The sequence below is a fragment of the Xenopus laevis genome, chromosome 5L, assembly GCF_017654675.1.
Source record: "Xenopus laevis strain J_2021 chromosome 5L, Xenopus_laevis_v10.1, whole genome shotgun sequence".
NCBI lineage: Eukaryota > Metazoa > Chordata > Amphibia > Anura > Pipidae > Xenopus > Xenopus laevis.
Genome location: NC_054379.1, coordinates 151,785,004 through 151,805,773, shown reverse-complemented (window position 1 = coordinate 151,805,773; position 20,770 = coordinate 151,785,004). Strand labels below are relative to the sequence as shown.

The window sequence follows — 20,770 nt, the reverse complement described above, 5'->3', positions numbered from 1 at the left end:
CAAGAATTTGCAGAATGGCAATAAAGTAAGGACTCTTAGGGAGCTCTGCTTGGCATAACATACACAGTCATTACTGATAATGCCAGGCTATCATCAAAACTGGCATCCTCTTCATTTTACCGAGTGCATGTAATCGCTTTTTAATGTTATAAGATTTGATCATCTGTAAAAGGCCCACTTGGCACCACACAGGTCCCTACCACATAACGGGTTAATGCAATTGTAGCCAATATCAGGGCTCCAACTGTCGCTGAACTCCAAATGCCAGCAGCAACAGATGGAGAGCCGCAGGTTAGCTTGCCTCGGGTTAATGAGACCCTGATTCCATCAAACTGCAGGCGGTTTCTTACGGATAAATATTTTTAGTTACTTTAGCTAAATTGCTTTAATTCTGTGACATTTACGTGGCTGTCGACTTTCCATTCCCTTTTAAATTCAGCGTTGGCTTTTTATCCTGTAATGCATACAGAAACTTTCCTTTTCTTTCTCTGTAAATACCTCTTCGTGAATACATTAAAATCATTTCTGTTCCCTTCTTTACGGAACACAAGCAGGGAATTGATTTTTCTTCTGAAGTGACATGCAAAGTAGAATGCTGGAATAGCTTTGACGCTTTTCTATTTAAACCCTCAAATTCTGTTTTATTAAATAGGGGAGAATATCATTTGGTAGAGAAGTACATAGCTATTGAGCTTCTGAATTGTATAACGTATGGTGCTGACATGGAGATACCAGTAATAGGAGTTCTATTTTAATGCAGTAGTTTTAATTGTCTGAATTCTACTCTCCTCTATGGGGAAAATAATTTTGGCTGTGGGATAGCAGGTATAGTAGGGAGATATTGTGTCTATAGTAACAGTGGATAATAGTCTCTGGGAAGGGACTGTGACTGTGGGATAGCAGGTATAGTAGGGAGAGATGGTGCCTATAGTAACAGTGGGATAATAGTCTCTGGGAAGGGACTGTGACTGTGGGATAGCAGGTATAGTAGGGAGAGATGGTGCCTATAGTAACAGTGGGATAATAGTCTCTGGGAAGGGAGTGTGACTGTGGGATAGCAGGTATAGTAGGGAGATATTGTGTCTATAGTAACAGTGGGATAATAGTCTCTGGGAAGGGAGTGTGACTGTGGGATAGCAGGTATAGTAGGGAGAGATGGTGTCTATAGTAACAGTGGGATAATAGTCTCTGGGAAGGGAGTGTGACTGTGGGATAGCAGGTATAGTAGGGAGAGATGGTGCCTATAGTAACAGTGGGATAATAGTCTCTGGGAAGGGAGTGTGACTGTGGGATAGCAGGTATAGTAGGGAGAGATGGTGCCTATAGTAACAGTGGGATAATAGTCTCTGGGAAGGGAGTGTGGCTGTGGGATAGCAGGTATAGTAGGGAGAGATGGTGCCTATAGTAACAGTGGGATAATAGTCTCTGGGAAGGGAGTGTGGCTGTGGGATAGCAGGTATAGTAGGGAGAGATGGTGCCTATAGTAACAGTGGGATAATAGTCTCTGGGAAGGGAGTGTGACTGTGGGATAGCAGGTATAGTAGGGAGAGATGGTGCCTATAGTAACAGTGGGATAATAGTCTCTGGGAAGGGAGTGTGACTGTGGGATAGCAGGTATAGTAGGGAGAGATGGTGCCTATAGTAACAGTGGGATAATAGTCTCTGGGAAGGGAGTGTGGCTGTGGGATAGCAGGTATAGTAGGGAGAGATGGTGCCTATAGTAACAGTGGGATAATAGTCTCTGGGAAGGGAGTGTGACTGTGGGATAGCAGGTATAGTAGGGAGAGATGGTGTCTATAGTAACAGTGGGATAATAGTCTCTGGGAAGGGAGTGTGACTGTGGGATAGCAGGTATAGTAGGGAGAGATGGTGCCTATAGTAACAGTGGGATAATAGTCTCTGGGAAGGGAGTGTGGCTGTGGGATAGCAGGTATAGTAGGGAGAGATTGTGTCTATAGTAACAGTGGATAATAGTCTCTGGGAAGGGAGTGTGAGTGACCAATAATAGGTATGTTTATGAATATGAATTCAATTTTCAGTGTGAGGTAAAGCTGGCACCAAAAAGGAATCGACTAGAAAACAGATCTGGCGAAGATGAGGATGGGGATGACGACTCTGATTGCGATGAAGAGAAGTCCGCCAAAGCCCGATACTTTGCATACATAAAACAAGGACTTTACTTTGTGACCGAAATGGAAAGGTTTGCACCTCAGCGTAAACGTCCTCGCACAATAACCAAAAACTACCGACTTGTGAGTTTAAGGTCTACAACCCCAGAAGAGCTCTATCAGCGAAAGGTGAGTAAGGAAACTCCTTGCTCGTTTGTGCTCTTACACTGTAATGATGAGGATAATGCCAACCGCTGCACTTTGGCTGTGGAATCCAAGAAAACTCCAGCTCATGGGTTGAATGCTTAAAGGGGTGATTCATCTTTAAGTTAACTTTCAGTATGTTGTAGAATGGCCATTTCTAAGCAATTTTTCAATTGGTCTTCGTTATTTATTTTCTATAGTCTTTTAATTATTTGCCTTCTTCTTCTGACTCTTTCCAGGTTTCAAATGGGGTTCATTGACCCCCATCTAAAAACAGATGCTCTGTAAGACTTCAAAAGTATTGTTATTGCTTCTTTTTATTACCATTTCTATTTAGGTCTCTCCTGTTCATATTCCAGTCTCTTATCCAAATCGATGCATGGTTGCTATGGTAATTTGGACTCTAGCAACCAGATTGTTGAAATTTAAAACTGGAAAGCTGCAGAATAATTCAAAAAAACACAAATAATAAAAATTTAAAACCAATTGCAAATTGTTTCACAATATCACTCTCTACATCATACTAATGGTTAACTCAAAGGTGAACGATGTAGAGAGTGATGTTGTGAGACAATTTGCAATTGGTTTTCATTTTTTATTATTTGTTGTTTTTGAGTTATGTAGCTTTTTATTCTGCAGCTCTCCATTTTTACATTTCAACAATCTGGTTGTTAGGGTCCAAATTACCCTAGCAACCATGCATTGATTTGGATAAGAGACTGGAATATGAATTGGAAAGGGCTGTTCACCTTCCAAACACTTTTTTCAATTCAGTTGTCTTTAGATTATTCCCCAGAAATAAAGCTTTTTCCAATTACTTTCCATTATTTATGTAATGAAACCCAGAGAGTCTGCTCAGCAGGGACAAAGATAAGAAATGTATCAACTAAATGTACCAATTTTGAACAGTTTACAGGGTCGGCGACCCCCCCCCTCCCAGGGCTGCAATATTAGAAAAACGGTCACACATAGAAAATAGAAAGTCATTGGAAAAAGTCGTTATTTCTGGTGATCTATCTGAAAACAACTGGTTGAAGGTGAACCACCCCTTTAAGCTCTTACTAATGGTGTAGTCGTCATAGTGAACACTCATGTAACCTTGAATTATTGACTATTTAGAGTAGATATGAATAAGCCATTCTATGTTTTTCAGAGAGCCCTCCTATCAGCATGAAAGCTTTATCCATGAAAGACGTCTTCACTGACACAAATATTTGAGTTGTGATGATTTCTTTGTAAATCAAATTAGTCCTTTCCTTCTGTCTTGTAGATTGATAATGAAGAATATGGTGAGGCTTTGTCATTAGCTCAATCATATGGTCTTGACACTGACCTTGTCTATCAACGGCAGTGGAGGAAGTCAGCCGTTAACATTGCCACCATCCAAGATTATCTGGTAAGTGGAGATGGAAAGCAAAATCATAGTACAGGTATGGGACCTGTTATCCAGAATGCTCTGGACCTGGAGTTTTTCCGGATAACGGATCTTTCCGTAATTTGGGTCTTCATGCCTTAAGTCTACTAGAAATTATTTTAAACATTAAATAAACCCAATAGGCTGGTTTTGCTTCCAATAAGGATTTATTATATTTTAGTTGGGATCAAGTACAAGCTACTGTTTAATTATTACAGAGAAAAAGGAAATCATTTTAAAAAATTTGGATTATTTGGATAAAATTGAGTCTATGGGACTCATAATTCGGAGCTTTCTGGATATTGGGTTTCTGGATAAGGGATCCTATACCTGTACAACTTGTAGAGACAACTGGTTATCATTCAGAGATTCCTCTTAGCCCTGAGAACTCCCTTATTTACTGCCAGAAAGCTCTGAATTATGGAATGCCTGTCTCCCATAGATGGATGATTTCCTCTTTCTGTGTAATAATAAAACAGTAGCTTGTACTTGATCCCAACTAAGATATAATTAATCCTTATTGGAAGTCTAGTAGACTCAAGGTTTGAAGATTCAGATTACAGAAAGATCCATTATCCGAAATCCAGGTCCTGAGCATTCTGGATAACAGGTCCAATACCTGTATTAGTATTAGGTCTTTTCTTTTTACTTCTTTCCCCATATTTCTTCCCATTTAAGGTGACTGTTAGTGATCAGCCCGACAACAGAGGGTTTGTCCGAAGGGTTAGTTCTTACCCGTAGGTTCGGGTCAAATTCTGAGTCGCACAAAAGAAAAAATAGCTCTTCATTTGTTCTTCCCTTTCGGCTCAGGCAGCCTCCCTTTATAGGTGCACGTCTGCCCTGACCCACCCCTTTTCATGACATCATAGATTGGTGGGTCGGGCGAGGGTCTATAAATGGAGGTGCCGGCTGGGTTGGAGTCAAAGTTTGGTTGACCTGCACATAACTTGTGGCTGTACATAGGCCCACCAGAGAGCATATGAGTGGCCTCACAAATGATTGGATACATAGTACATGGATATCTGTTGAGAGCTTTAGTCTTCAAATAACCACAGCAATCAAATTGCATGCTCTAATCATCTATGGTTAATACTTATTAAAGGTCATGCTGCAGCAGGGTAGACACCGTTGACTTTAAAGGTGAAGGAAAGTCGTTTCACATTTGGGGTGCCAATTGTTATGCACCCCAAAGTGAATGTATTTACTTACCTGAAACCCCGAGCCGGTGCTCCTATCAGCAGAAAACTGCACCTGCCCGGGGTTATACCAGTGAGCAACACGGAGCGACCCTCTTCCAGCTTCTTCATTCTTCAAATTTCCTGGGGCAGACGCATGCGCAGTAGAATGAAAAATCCGACTTTTTAGTTAAAGTTTTCACTCTAATGCGCATGCGCAGCCGTGCAAAGAAAAAAGAAGCCAGAAGAGGATTGATCTGTGGTGCTCACTGGTATTACCCCGGGCCGGTGCATTTTTCTGCACGTTGGGGTGCCTAACATTTGGCAACCCCAAGTGTGAAACGACTTTCATTCTCCTTTGTCAGTTAAATGGGTGCATGTTTTAACTTTTTTTTTTTTAATTACAGAGCAAAATTAAGAAGAGATCCTGGGTACTGCATGAATGTTTAGAAAGGGTTCCAGAAAATGTAGACGCTGCAAAGGAATTGCTAATGTTTGGCTTAAAGGGCACTGACCTGGAGGCTCTGACAGCCATTGGCAATGGAGAAGATGGCGGAAGGTTTGTCAAGGATTTAGTTTACTTTCATTTTTATTTGTAATACGGTAGTTCAGCGAAATAATTCTGACTCACTCCTGCTCCCTTCACTAAGTATCACAGATGGACTGCAGAGGATTCAGTGTGCCCACATTCATGCGGAGCTCCTCAACTTTTTGTAAATTTAAAAAGCAGGTGGCTGCTGTGAAATGGACACCTAATGTGTTTTTCAGAAATACCCCTTAAAGAAGAAGGAAAGGTTAAAATGAAGTAAGCTGTATCAGAAAGGTCTATATAAATACACCAGTAAACCCTCAAAGTAATGCTGCTCTGAGTCTTCTGTAAAAAAAAAAAAAAATCTCTTTCCTTCTATTGTGTACTCATGGGCTTCTGTATCAGACTTCCTGTTTTCAACTTAAACCTCCAGGAGTAGGCCTTGAGCATGCTCAGTTTGCTCCCCTCCCCCCTCCCTCCTCCCCTGTCATACCTATTGTATAAGGTTAGGGATTCGATAAAATAGCCCCATGTATAATGCAGAAATTGGTAAATATAAGCAGGAACTGCCTTCCTCCGAAGGAATTCTTCTTCAACCTCTGTAGAACAGCAATACGCATGGATAGACACCCATCTAGTCCTATTCATAATAGCAGGATACATCCAATAAGACCAATAGATTGTCCGGTCTTCAGAGTAAAGAAGAAGAGTTTTAGTTTAGTAAGGAAAAAAGGCGGGCCCCTCCTTATCGTCAGTCTCACCCATTCTAATTATCTGTAACGTATCTGATGGTTGTGTTAATTAGTAGACTTCCCTAAAATGTGTAATAATACAAGTCTAGAGAAGTCTCTGAATCAAAGTGATGGATTGTCATTACAGTAGGCACTTTCCCAACATCGTCCCTCCAGCAGCTTTGCTCCCCTGTTGCTTTTTGATAACCACTTTAAGTGAGGGTTTGATGCATAATATACTGTATGCAACTGCTCTTCAGTTGAAAGTGTTACTGCTCTGTAATGCTTTCAGCTGCAATATAATCCCCCTTTTAAAGGGACACCCAATTACAACTTGTTCTACTATGACAATTTTGTTGTGATTATGGAATGTTAACCTTGTTACCCCTTTTTATTTGTTTAAAGGGGAATTGTCGCAAAAATAAAAAAATTAACATTAGCTTCAGCACACTGAAATAAGAAACTTTCTAAATACAATCAATAAAAAATGCTGTACTGTTTATGAAATAATCAAGTTTATCTTCACTGTTCCTCTCTCAGTATCTGTTTCTCCTCATTCTCACTTCATTCAGGAGTTGGTGCCAAATGAATGATCCAATATATCTTATATGGGGGGCTCCTTTTGCCTAGAAGATGTATTAGAGCTCACTCTATTAAAATCACTAGAAATCATGTCTCTCTACATGCAGAATTTGTACAAAAGGCACATCTGCTAGGAAAGGGAGTCCCCCATTTAAGCAATATTGGATCTAACTGTCAATGAATATCTGACACCCAACTCCTGCATGAAGAGAGAATGAAGAGAAACAGATGCTGAGAGAGGGATAGTGAAGATCAACTTGATTATTTCAGAAACAATGCAAATTTTTTAATTGATTGTATTTAGAAAGTTTCTTATTCTTGTATGAGGAAGCTTATATAATATTTTCATTTTCACCATTGTTCATTAAGGGGGAATATGGCGAAAATGAAAATGTAATATAAGCTTGCTCATACTGAAATAAGAAACTTTCTAAATATCTTATAGGGGGGCTTATTTTGCTTAGAAGATGTATTACAGCTCACTCTATTAAAATCACCAGAAATCATGTCTCTCTACATGCAGAATTTGTACAAAAGGCAGTTATTTTGTTAGATGTTGTTTGTACTGGAATCCGTTATTTGAGTGAGTTCTAATACATCTGCTAGCAAAGGGAGTCCCCCGATATATTGGATTTAACTGGCAATGAATATCTGACACCCAAATACTGCATGAATAGCGAATGAAGAGAAACAGATGCTGAGAGAGGGATAGTGAATATAAACTTGATTATTTCAGAAACAGTAAAGAAGTTTGTTTGTATTCAGAAAGTTATTTCAGTATGAGGAAGCATATATTACATTTTCATTTTCGTGTTTGTTCCCCTTTAATGAAAAGATTCAGAGATGATTATTTTTGTTGCAGGGCATCCCTAGCTGTTATAAAAGTATATGGTCTTACAAAGGAGATGGGTGCAAAGCATTGTGCATATTGTAGTGGGGTGGATATGCCCAATTAGTAACTTGAAATGCTTTTACCTTGATTATATTAAACATCTGGAGACCCAAGGTTAAGACAATTTGTGGGTCTGCTGTACAGCACTATCTAGCGGCTCTCTCTCTACGATAGATTCATCTTGCCTGGAGACGTTGACCTGGACGATGTCCCCTATGAAGAATTTTTGTCACCAGATGAAGAAGCAGAAAGCAGGAGAGAAAAGGAGAAGGAAAAGAGAGAGCAGCTGCTTCAGCTGGTGAATTTTAAGAAGTGAGTGGATAGTATTTTATATTCTGTTATGTTATATTTAAATTAGGGCTTCACCGAATCCACTATTTTGGCTGAATCCTTCGCGAAAGATTCTGCCAAGTACCGAACCGGATCTGAATCCTAATTTGCATATGCAAATTATGGGTGGAAAGGCGCAAACATTTTTCACTTCCTTGTTTTTTGACAAAAAGTCACGCAATTTCCCTCCAGCCCCTAATTTGCATATGCAAATTAGGACTTGGATTAGTTTTGGCCGGGTAAAAGGATTTGGCTGAATCCGAATCCTGCTGAAAAAGGCTGAATCCCGAACCGAATCCTGGATTCAGTGCATCCCTAATTAAAATGTTGCTAATTAATGGATTATTTCAAGTGTGTGGGTTATTAGAAGGTCTGGGGAAAATGGAGGCCTGGACTTTGGGGTTGGCTTCTTCTATTGCATGAAAATCCCCCTCCCCAGCTGCTTTCTCTTTAAACATACAGTGGTGTGAAAAACTATTTGCCCCCTTCCTGATTTCTTATTCTTTTGCATGTTTGTTACACTTAAACGTTTCTGCTCATCAAAAACCGTTAACTATTAGTCAAAGATAACATAATTGAACACAAAATGCAGTTTTTAAATGAAGGTTTACGTTATTAAGGGAGAAAAAAAACTCCAAATCTACATGGGCCTGTGTGAAAAAGTGATTGCCCCCCTTGTTAAAAAAATAACTTAACTGTGGTTTATCACACCTGAGTTCAATTTCAAAGGTTATAAAGCCATTTCTAAAGCTTTGGGACTCCAGCGAACCACAGTGAGAGCCATTATCCACAAATGGCAAAAACATGGAACAGTGGTGAACCTTCCCAGGAGTGGCCGGCCGACCAAAATGACCCCAAGAGCGCAGAGACAACTCATCCGAGAGGCCACAAAAGAGCCCAGGACAACATCTAAAGAACTGCAGGCCTCACTTGCCTCAATTAAGGTCAGTGTTCACGACTCCACCATAAGAAAGAGACTGGGCAAAAACGGCCTGCATGGCAGATTTCCAAGGCGCAAACCACTTTTAAGCAAAAAGAACATTAAGGCTCGTCTCAATTTTGCTAAAAAACATCTCAATGATTGCCAAGACTTTTGGGAAAATACCTTGTGGACCGACGAGACAAAAGTTTAACTTTTTGGAAGGTGCGCGTCCCGTTACATCTGGCGTAAAAGTAACACAGCATTTCAGAAAAAGAACATCATACCAACAGTAAAATATGGTGGTGGTAGTGTGATGGTCTGGGGTTGTTTTGCTGCTTCAGGACCTGGAAGACTTGCTGTGATAGATGGAACCATGAATTCTACTGTCTACCAAAAAATCCTGAAGGAGAATGTCCGGCCATCTGTTCGTCAACTCAAGCTGAAGCGATCTTGGGTGCTGCAGCAGGACAATGACCCAAAACACACCAGCAAATCCACCTCTGAATGGCAAAAGAAAAACAAAATGAAGACTTTGGAGTGGCCTAGTCAAAGTCCTGACCTGAATCCTATTGAGATGTTGTGGCATGACCTTAAAAAGGCAGTTCATGCTAGAAAACCCTCAAATAAAGCTGAATTACAATTCTGCAAAGATGAGTGGGCCAAAATTCCTCCAGAGCGCTGTAAAAGACTCGTTGCAAGTTATCGCAAACGCTTGATTGCAGTTATTGCTGCTAAGGGTGGCCCAACCAGTTATTAGGTTCAGGGGGCAATTACTTTTTCACACAGGTTTGGATTTCTTTTCTCCCTAAATAATAAAAACCCTCATTTAAAAACTGCATTTTGTGTTTACTTGTGTTATCTTTGACCAATAGTTAAATGTGTTTGATGATCAGAAACATTTTGTGTGACAAACATGCAAAAGAATAAGAAATCAGGAAGGGGGCAAATAGTTTTTCACACCACTGTACGTGTGTGTGGTCGGCCATGGCCACCATGCTTATACGAAGATTTTTTTGCTGGGGGAGCCATACACCTGCTTGTTCCGCCACTGTTTTTTTTGTCGTTATATTAAGTCCCTCTCCTATTAAAATTCCAGCCTTTCATTCAACCCACTGTCTAGTTGTTAATGTAAACGAGAACCTAGCAACCAAATAGCTGCTGAAAATCCAAACTGGAGAAATGCTGAAGAAAAAGCTAAATAACTGAAAAAAACACAAAACCATGAAAACTCAAATTGTCTCAGAATATCATTGTCTATGTCATACTAAAAGTTCATTTAAAGGAGAACTAAAGCCTACCACAGCCCTTTGTCTGTGTCTCCAAAGATGCCCCAGTAGCTCCCCATCTTCTTTTCTGCTGATTCACTGCACATGCTCTGTGCTGCTGTCACTTACTGAGCTTAGGGACCCACTCACAATATACAGTACACATAGAATAGAAATGTCACAATATAAGGCTGATTAGTAATTAATACAGATAATTACTACATGGCAGCACAGAAACCAGTGCAATTAGCATCAGAATTTAATAATCAGCCCTGTAGCATCAGCTTATATTACAGGGGAAGCTCATTTTCTGCTGGATAATTAGTGACGACCCCTAAGCTTAGCTTCTCAACAGCTGCTCAGAGCCCACTGAGCATGTGAGTGTCACAGACACTTTCCAAGATGGTGACCCCCTGTGACAAGTTTGAAGTCCTGGATCTTTGCTGCTATTGACAAGCTGACACTTTAGGCTGTTGCAATAAGTTCAGTATATAAAATATGGCATTTTTAGCCACATTAATTTTTAGGGTTTAGTTCTCCTTTAAAGGGGAACAACCCCTTTAATGTCATCTATGGCTTTTTTGTTTTGTTGGCTTTTAATGCATCATTGGTGGGGGTGGTCGGCAAAGAAAACATTCATGCAAATATTAACACCACTTACAACATTCCCTCGGCATCTTGAGATGAACGGAATAGATTAACACAGAGACTTCATCACATCTGTCACCTCAGATCTATTTATAAAGCAATTGTTACATATGAATTTGCTCTCATTTATTCTAGTTTAACCCTGGAGCAAAAGGAATTATGCCGCTGCAGACTCAAGTTGTTAACCTATTTGGATCGTCTGTCAACCTACGAGGTGAGTGTTGTGCGTTTCTGGCACTTTAATTGCAAACCTGCAACGTTGTCTGTTCGATGCCTTGGAGTTTTGCAGCTAAATTGTGTTGATGTAAGAATTCCAGTTGGCCACAGCAACATAAAGGAGTCATTTGTGCATCCCATAATTCTTTGAGTGAAGATTAACGTTTCTTTTTTTTTTTTTTTTTTGCTCTTAAAGGGGCGTTTACCTTTAAGTTAACTTTTAGTATATATATAGTTAGGTCCATAAATATTCTAATTTTGGTACTGTACATCACCACAATGAATTTTAAATGAAACAACTCAGATGCAGTTGAACTGCAGACTTTCAGTTTTAATTCAGTGGGTTGAACAAAAAGATCACTTCATTTCAGGGGCTCAAAAGTAATTGGACCATTGACTCAAAGGTTATTTCATGGGCAGGTGTGGGCAGTTCCTTTGTTATGTCATTATCAATGAAGCAGATAAAAGCCCTGGAGGTGATTTGAGGGGGGGGGACTTGTATGTGGAAGATTTAGCTGTGAACAGACAATATGGGGTTCAAAGGTTCATGCAGGGGAAACAAGCCATCCTTAAGCTTCAAAAATCGAAAAAACCCATCCGATAAATCGCTACAATATTAGTAGTTGCAAAATCTACAGTTTGGTACATCCTGAGAAAGAAAGAAATCACTGGTGAACTCAGCCATGCAAAAAGACCTGGACGTCCACGGAAGACAACAGTGGTGGATGATCACAGAATCATTTCCTTGGTGAAGAGAAACCCCTTCACAACAGCCAAACAAGTGAACAACAGTCTCCAGGAGGTTGGCGTATCGATATCCAAGTCTACCATAAAGAGAAGACTGCATGAAAGTAAATACAGAGGGTGCACTGCAAGGTGCAAGCCACTCATAAGCATCAAGAATAGAAAGACTAGATTGGACTTTGCTAAAAGAAAATCTAAAAAACCCCAGCACAGTTCTGGAAAAACATTCTTTGGACAAATGAAACCAAGATCAACCTGAACCAGAATGTTGGCAAGAAAAAAGTATGGAGAAGGTGTGGAACAGCGTATGATCCAAAGCATAGCACATGATGTATAAAACATTTGGGAGGCAGTGTGATGGCTTGGGCGTGCATGGCTGCCAGTGGCACTGGGACACTAGTGTTTATCCATCATGTGACACAGGACAGAAGCACAAGAATGAATTGTGAGCTCTTCAGAGACACTGTCTGCTCAAATCCAGCTAAATGCAGTCAAATTGATTGGGAGGCGTTTCATAATGAGCCAAAACATAGAGCCAAAGCAACCCAGGTGTTTATTAAAGCAAAGAAGTGGAATATTCTTGAATGGCCAAGTCAGTCACCTGATCTGAACCCAATTGAGCTGCATTTCACTTGTTGAAGACTAAACTTGGGACAGAAAGGCCCACAAACAAACAGCAACTGAAAGCCGCTGCAGTAAAGGCCTGGCAGAGCATTAAACAGGAGGAAACCCAGAATCTGGTGATGTCCATGAGTTCAACCAAGTATTAGAGATGAGCATTTTATTTTCAGTTTTTTCATTTGTCCAATTACTTTTGAGCCCCTGAAACGATTGTGTTAAAAAAAAGGCTTTAGTTCCTCACAATTTTATGCAATCTTGTTGTTCAACCCACTGAATTAAACCTGAAAGTCTGCAGTTCAACTGCATCCGAGTTGTTTCATTTAAATTCATTGTGATAATGTACAGAACCAAAATTAGAAAAAAAAAGTTGTCTGTCCAAATATTTATGGACCCAATTGTATATATACTATAGTTATAGAATAGCAAATTCTAAGCAACTTTTAAATTGGTCTTCATTATTTATTTTTTAATAGTTTTATAATTATTTGCCTTTTTCTTCTGACTCCTTCCAGCTGACCCCATCTAAAAACAAATGCTCTGTAAGGCTACACATTTATTGTTATTGCTTTTATTACTCCTCTTTTTAGTCAGGCCTCTCCTATTCATATTCCAGTCTCTTATTGAAATCAATGCATGGTTGCTAGGGTAATTTGCCCCCTAGCAACTAGTTTGCTTAAATGCAAACTGAAAAGCTGCTGAATATAAAGCTAAATAACTCAAAAGCCACAAATTAAAAAAAAATGAAAACCAATTGCAAATTGTCTCAGAATATCACTCTCTACATCATACTAAGGGGCAGATTTATCAAGGGATGAATTTCGAGTTCATGGGAGTTATTTAAAACTCCCATGAACCCTGAAATTCGACCAATTGCAATATATTAAAAAAAATAGAATTTTTGGAACGAGGGTGAATAGGATCGACCCGCAAACTTGAATCAAATTAGAATCGAATGTCAGGAAGGCTGCAAACAACTCCAAATTGATCCCAGGACCTCCTTCATAGGCTAAAACAGGAATTCGGCAGGTTTAAGGTGGCGAATAGTCGAATTCAAATTCTTAAAGATCCAGTGTATGATAAATCTAAAAAATTTAATTTGAATTTAAAAAAAAAACCTTGAATCGAGTTTTAACAATTCCCTAGTCGAATTTGACAGTTTTGGTCATAAAAAAACGTGAAAATTCGAATTCAAAAATTAGAATTTTCGATTCGACCCTTGATAAATCTGCCCCTAAATGTTCAGTTCATTTTATTACAACCCTGTAATAAAGGGGTGAACCTTTATCAAAAAACATTTACTTAGTTTTGTATGATTGTAATAACAAGAATAGCCAGTTCTGCATCAAATCAGCACAATTGGGGAGCCCCACAACCTTTGGTTCATCACCCTCAGGTTCCCGATAATCAAGCGATGGTCCAAATCCTGGCACCCACTCATGGATCCGAGGCGAAGCTCCTGACCCAAGGCAAAGGCTGTGCTTTTATGCCCAAATTTTTTGTTAAACCCACAACCCCCAACTGCTGACATAGGCAAATTTGTTTCTAAAAAACAGCAAATACTCAGCCATTGTTTTAGGAACATTATGCTTCTTCAGCCAAGTCTTAATCAAATAAATTGGGCTTGTGAGGCTATTGTCTGCCTGGTATTAGTGCTATTTGATGGGTAACAATACCTATGTTTACTATATAACAATAAACAATGGCTATGACTGTTTACCCAGAATTAATAGCCCTATGGGGCTGCCAGAAATAATGCTGCACCATAGGGCAAAGGAGAAGAATGGCAGACACTCACAGATCCCACAAACAGGCATGTAAAAAAACGAAAAATTTTATGTAGAGCGAAAAATAGATCAATGCATAGCCTTACGCGTTTCACGCTGTCGGCATGTAATCATAGGCTTGAACAAAAGGCACATACAAGGCCACTGGACTCCCCTTATTCTCAGTAGGCTTCTCTAATGCAGTTATCCCCAACCTTTTGAACCTGTGAGCAACATTCAGAAGTAAAAGGAGTTGGGGAGCAACACTAGCATGAAAAATGTTCTTGGGGTGCCAAATAAGTGCTGTGATTGCCCATTTGGTAGCCCCTATGTGGATTGTCAACCTACGTTTGCCAGTACACCTGGTTTTATACAACCAAAACTTGCCTCCATGCCTGGAATTGAAAAATAAGCACCTGCTTTGAGGCCACTGGGAGCAACATCCAAGGGGTTGGAGAGCAACATATTGCTCACGAGCTACTGGTTGGGGATCACTGCTCTAATGTGTTGTGCAAACTGTTGTCATAAACACAAATTTCTAACTAGTCAAAGTATTAACTTTGTACAAGGCCTTATTTGTTACTCAAATAAGTTGTCTGGATAGATTAATGTCTATTTGCTGTAACAAAGACATTGTACATTGACCATTGGACAATAGCCGTCCAAAAATCTGCTGCTTTTACCTAAACCAAGGATTTGATTCATATATCAAAGCAGATGTATATATTGTAAATCATTATCAATCAGCTATATAAAACCGCTAGGCTACAAATCCCTTTAAGGCAATACATGAGGCATGCAAAATAACGTCTCCGATTGTTTCATATGAGAATTCCAAGTTCTTGTGTTTCTCAAACAGAACTTACTGACAATGACACATCACTGCACCCCTTTAGTAATGCTATTCATGTGGTCTGTATACAGTAGACCCCAGATTTTATGTCACCAGATGTTATGGTTTCCTGGAATTGATGCTGCTTTTTTACGGTCCCAGCTTCCCAATCCCCACATTTTACGATTTCCCAGAATTTATACAGTTTGTACTGTAAAGTCAGGGTTCTACTGTATATCTTTTTTCTGTATTATTATTATTATTTTCCTCCATTTATTCTAGAAATTAGGTAGTCGTCTTAAAGTGGCCATACACAGGCCGATAAAAGCTGCAGACAGACAGAGTCGACAGCTGATTGGCCTGTGTATGGGACCCTCCGACGGGCTTCCCCGATCACTATCTGTCTGAAAGTTGGCCAGGTGTCCATCGAATAGGACAAAAAATCCTGTTGGATTGTGAACCTCATCTGTTCGATGATGCGCTCCCGTTATCTGACCCGTTTACCCTTCATTATGATGCGATCATTGTCCCCTAGGGCCCACAATCGGATCAGCCCGATATCACCCACCTCATGGTGGGCATATCATGGAGAGATCCACTCATTTGATAACATCACCAAACGAGCGGACCTCTCAGTTTATGGAAACCTTTAGTGTTGCCATTCTGTTTTGCCATCTTTTGTTGATTTCTAGTACAGGTATGGGATCTGTTATCCAGAAAGGAAGCCCGTCTCCCTTAGACTCCATTTTAATTAAATAATTCAACATTTAAAATAAATGATTTCCTTTTTCTCTGTAATAATAAAACAGTAGCTTGTACTTGATCCCAACTAAGATATAATGAATCCTTATTGGAAGCAAAACCAGCCTATTGGGTTTAAATAATGTTTAAATTATTTTTTTTAGTAGAGATCCAAATTACGGAAAGACCCCTTATCCCCAGGTCCTGAGCATTATCATGAACAAGTCCCATACCTGTACTTTTATTAACATTCTTCACAGCACATATTGGCTGCAGTATAAGATTATTAAAATTACCTTAAGGGTAATTTACTGCTACAAGTGAAGGAGTGCAAAGTCTTGCCCCTTACTGCTCATTCTTAAAGCACATGCGTCACGGGCATCAGGCCCGGATTTGTGGCGAGGCCACATAGGCCCGGGCCTAGGGCGGCAAAAAATAGGGGCGGCATGCCGCCCAGCCGCATTATGGGGATGTGTGCGTCCCCATTCAATTACACCAGCTGCGCCGGCGCTTTTTCGCCAGCGTGCTGGGAAGGGGAAGTGTAGGCAGGCGCTAGGACCGTGCGGCTGCCTGGTCGGACCTCGCGGCCTAAGGGTGGCCGGCTAACAAATCCGGCGCTGACGGGCATAGCTGCTCTTATTTATTACTTATTCAGCAAGTTATTACTATTACTAATTATTAAGGTGTGGAGCGTTCAGAAATAATAGCCCTATGGGGCTGCCAGAAATAATGCTGCACCATAGGGCAAAGGAGAAGAATGGCAGACACTCACAGATCCCACAAACAGGCTTGTAAAAAACGAAAAACTATATTGTAGAGGGAAAAATAGATCAATACATAGCCTTACGCGTTTCACGCCGTTGGCACTTAATTATAGGCTTGAACAAAAGGCAGACCAGGATGCCAGATATATACCCCAAACCCACCAATCACCAGAATACATCCATTAACCAATGGAGTAGAAAAGGGGAAACTGAAAACGTTATTTTAGAGCAAAAAAAATAGATCAACACATATCCTTATGCGTTTTGTGCCATCAGCACATAATCCTAGGCTTGAACAAAAGGCAGACCAGTATGCCAGATATATACCCCAAACCCACCAATCACCAGAATACATCCATTAACCAATAGAGTAGAAAAGGGGAGGAACATTAAAAACAATGTAGAAAGTGGAAAAAGCCTCAATTAAGATATAATTAATCCTTTTTGGAAGCAAAACCAGCCTATTGGGTTTATTTAATTTTCTAGTAGACTAGATCCAAACTAAACAAAGATCTGTTATCTGGAAAATCCCAGGTCCCGAAAATTCTGCCCCAGGTCTCATACCTCTATATCAAATACAGGCTTGGCGAGGCATATGATGCTAATATTGGGGGAAACAAAAAGAGTGCCACCGTATAGGAAGATACACCGCCCCTTAAACTTTGTTGTTGATTTAATTCTGTGGTTTCTCCTCCATGCTTTTCATGAAGTTTTAGTACATGCTGAACTGTTGATAAATGCATTCAAGTCATCCATTCATAATTGGAGCGATTACCATATTTTGAAGGAGCTCTAAAACATCTGCTTCTTTGTCCTGAAGGAAATCCTGGGGGGAGCGCATGCAGCTGAAGAGAGATACGACGCCGAGTTCTTCAAGAAGTTTAGGAGCCAAAATATCGTGCTGTCAGCAAGAACATATGCTCGGGTAATGTGACAGAGTCAGATCCATGAAGCCAGAATTGATCTCTCTCTCTAAATAGTCCACTCTCCCCACCGCTATCCTCATTTTATTCCTAATCTGATGCAGTTTGTTAACTCCTCGCCGATGCTTGTGAGCTTTGAACTGTTCTGATCTTGTCAATAGCAATTTGCTTATTAAGCCATCCCCTCTAAGCACATATGAAGTAGCTCGTTTCCCAGCCTAGTGACACATGGTCTAACCATCTGCCAATTTCTGAAAGGCGAAATAAACTCTAATGTCAAAAACCCCCTACCCTTCATAGACCCTCCTCCCCCAGCCTAAGTGTTCCCCCAGGCAAATGTTTTACTTACCCCTCGGTGCAGATTTAGGCATCGGAGTTCACAGGTGCCATCTTCAGCCTCTTCGTTAATCTTCAGAATGAAACCGGCGCCTCTGCAACTTTCGTAATTTTCGGCGCATGCGCAGTTGTCGCAGAGCAGAAAATTGCTCCAACTGCGCATGTGCTGCCACGCCAGTCTCATTCCGAAGATTTCTGAAGAGAAGAAGATGGCGCCCCTGAACTCCAATCCCTGAATCTGCACCGAGGGGTAAGTAAAACATTAGGGGCATTTGCCTGGGGTAACACTTAGGCTGGGGGGGAGGAGGGAGGGGGCCTATGTAGGTTAGGGTTTATTTAACGTTGGGGTTGAATTCTCCTTTAAAAGTGGGATGTCTATGCTGTGGCTGTTGTGGGACTACAATTCCCATCGTTCTCAGCCAACCAGGTCCCTTCATTTGGACATCTCTGTTTAAACCTCCTCATACCCTGTTTCCTTCTGGTTTTAAGGTCTTGCTTTGGTCCCCTTATAAAAGATCAGGTCTCCTGGTTTCTTGACAGTTATTCTCATATTCTTAAAACATATGTAAGAGAGAATTAACTTAACTCCTTTATAAGGCTAGATGGGCTCAGATGCAGGGATGCCATCATTTTAGTTTTAGTTCAAGGAATGAAGAAACAAACTTCCAGATTCCACTCCCCGACAGCCACTGGCCACTGGCTGAATGCTGTGAGAAGAACATAGTGTGAGGTTGGTTGGTAACCTTCCCCAGGACGCACTATTAGCATTACACCATTTGTGATTGTATCTGAGAAGAATGTACCTAACACAATGTTTTTGTTTTTTTTAATAGGAAAGTAATGTGCAAGCCTTGGAAATTCTGTTTACTTACCATGGGTCTGACCTGCTACCTCATACCTTGGCCATTCTATCCAATTTTCCTGAGACTACCTCACCCCATGAATATGACACCCTGCTTCCTGCTTGGTAAGATTAAACTATGAAAGTTCAACATGACAATTAACACGTGCTGATGGTTAAATGATATACTGTATGTTTGTAGTATGACAGCAGTTTGCTGGCTGAGAATGCTGGGAATTGAGGGGGAGTGGGAGGACATTAGATTGAAGATTTTATTGACATTTTGACACCTTGGCAACCTACCAGGATTGAGTCTCTTCTAGTTTCTTTGTTTTGTTTTGCTGTAGAGGTTCTGAGTTTGACTTCTACCCTAGGCCAGTGATCCCCAACCAGTAGATCACGAGCAACATGTTGCTCACCAACCCCTTTGATGTTGCTCCCAGTGGCCTCAAAGCAGGTGCTTATTTTTGAATTCCAGGATTTGAAGGCAAGTTTTGGTTGCATAAAAACCAGATGTACTGCCAAACAGAGTCTCCTATAAGCTGCTAGTCCAAATAGGGGCTACCAATAGCCAATCACAACCCTTATTTGGCACCCCCAGGAACAGTTTTCATGCTTGCGTTGCTCCCCAACTTTTTATACATCTGAATGTTGCTCAAGGGTGTAAAAGGTTGGGGACCTCTGGTTTAGGCTTAGGGAAGAAAAGTCCCGTCCATGGCTTTATATATCTAAATAATATATGGCTTAGTAATGGAAAGATTTGGTTTAATAGATTTGGGTGTAATCTGCTCCCCATGTATAGGCTCCTTACTTACTTTTGGCAGCCTCAAGGGCAGTTAGGGGTCATGCTGGGCATTTGTAAAGGTATTTGGGGGCACAAACCAGTCCACAGATAGTCATTATAGATTGTCCTTGATATTTGTGTTGATTGAATTGGGCTGTCTGTAAAATTCATAAGGACATGGTGGAAATTGGAAAAAAACCCAATGTGTTGGGTAATAAAGTTACCCCCTGCTACTGTTATGATCGCCTAAAATTGTACATATTTTTCTGTGTTCATGAAGCTAGTCTAGAACTCAGTGTCTACACAAGAAAGGTATACTGTACAAGTAACTTCAGTAGACCGTAGGCATTTCTCCTTGACAAGCACCCAAAACGCCAATTCACTTGTATGGGTAATGTCTGACAGCACCTGAACTGGTGGTTTTCAGCCGGAACACACCGACTAGACCCCAGGGCCAGACCCCCAATTGTGGTATTTTTTTTAAAAAAAAAAGCCGGAGCGCCACGCCGTCTGCGCATGTGTGCCTGCGTGGAACACAAGAAAGGGAGCGCACGGTGTGGCGCAGCAAGGGGGACGGGGGGCCCTGGACAGCAGTCCCGGTGGCCCCGGGCCCCCAGTCCGACACTGGCTTTGAGGACCCCTCCAAGGGGTTGGAGAACAACATGTTGCTCGCGAACTACTGGTTGGGGATCTCTGGACTAGAGCATATTAGGGATTAAAATTGCTCTTCATAGCAGGCACCTGGGTCAGAATATTCCCATTCAATTGAATGGGAGGGGGCAGGGGCTTTTAAGGTTCTTCTCCACCAGCTGAAATCCATTCCATGTGCCATCAGCCTTAACAAAATCCACATGTATAGAAACAGTACATTACATTATTTTGTTACCCAAAGAAAACTGTTTCCTTAATTATATTTACTATTTTAATTGCTTTTTGCATCCAAGCATTTTTCTTTTGTTGTATCACTGCCATTATAGTATTATTTGGCGGACCTATTTATTTCTTTTTCTGCACTTTTCTCCATTCCTCCTAATTCCAGTTCCTAGAAAAATTAATGTTCTCATCTGCCTTACATACAGACATTGATCTATTTCTGAGGCAAATGGATGTGGAAATAATTATACCAAGTGATGTAGTGTGAATGGCTTTCTGCAGTTGCTGAGCACGGTTTGCTTTAGCGATGCCAAGAGAATACTATATATTCGATTTCTGCTGAGATTTAAAAACGTATTGAGAATATCAGTAGAAAAGTCACTTGTTTCGGGCCACTGCTTAGTATGTGCAGGTCTTCAATCACTTTGTAATTAACAAATACATAAATGAGAACTGTTATCTTAATAAGTTCCTAGTCCGCAAATGCTACTGAGCTATAATTTCCAGCTTGCTTTAAAACTTGATTATATGT

General features: G+C 40.6%; 1 protein-coding gene across 4 annotated transcripts in view; it reads left to right on the top strand.

Moving 5' to 3' along the window:
• Nucleotides 1-20,770, top strand: part of nbas.L (NBAS subunit of NRZ tethering complex L homeolog) — a 457,628-nt gene that overhangs the window by 80,441 nt on the left and 356,417 nt on the right. For all 4 annotated transcript variants that reach the window (XM_041563562.1, XM_041563561.1, XM_041563560.1 and 1 more), the window contains exons 15-21: nucleotides 2,040-2,297; nucleotides 3,583-3,708; nucleotides 5,309-5,460; nucleotides 7,810-7,947; nucleotides 10,936-11,014; nucleotides 17,302-17,406; nucleotides 18,574-18,707. In XM_041563562.1, coding sequence (XP_041419496.1) covers nucleotides 2,040-2,297; nucleotides 3,583-3,708; nucleotides 5,309-5,460; nucleotides 7,810-7,947; nucleotides 10,936-11,014; nucleotides 17,302-17,406; nucleotides 18,574-18,707 — 992 coding nt within the window. The remainder of the gene's footprint in view (nucleotides 1-2,039; nucleotides 2,298-3,582; nucleotides 3,709-5,308; nucleotides 5,461-7,809; nucleotides 7,948-10,935; nucleotides 11,015-17,301; nucleotides 17,407-18,573; nucleotides 18,708-20,770) is intronic.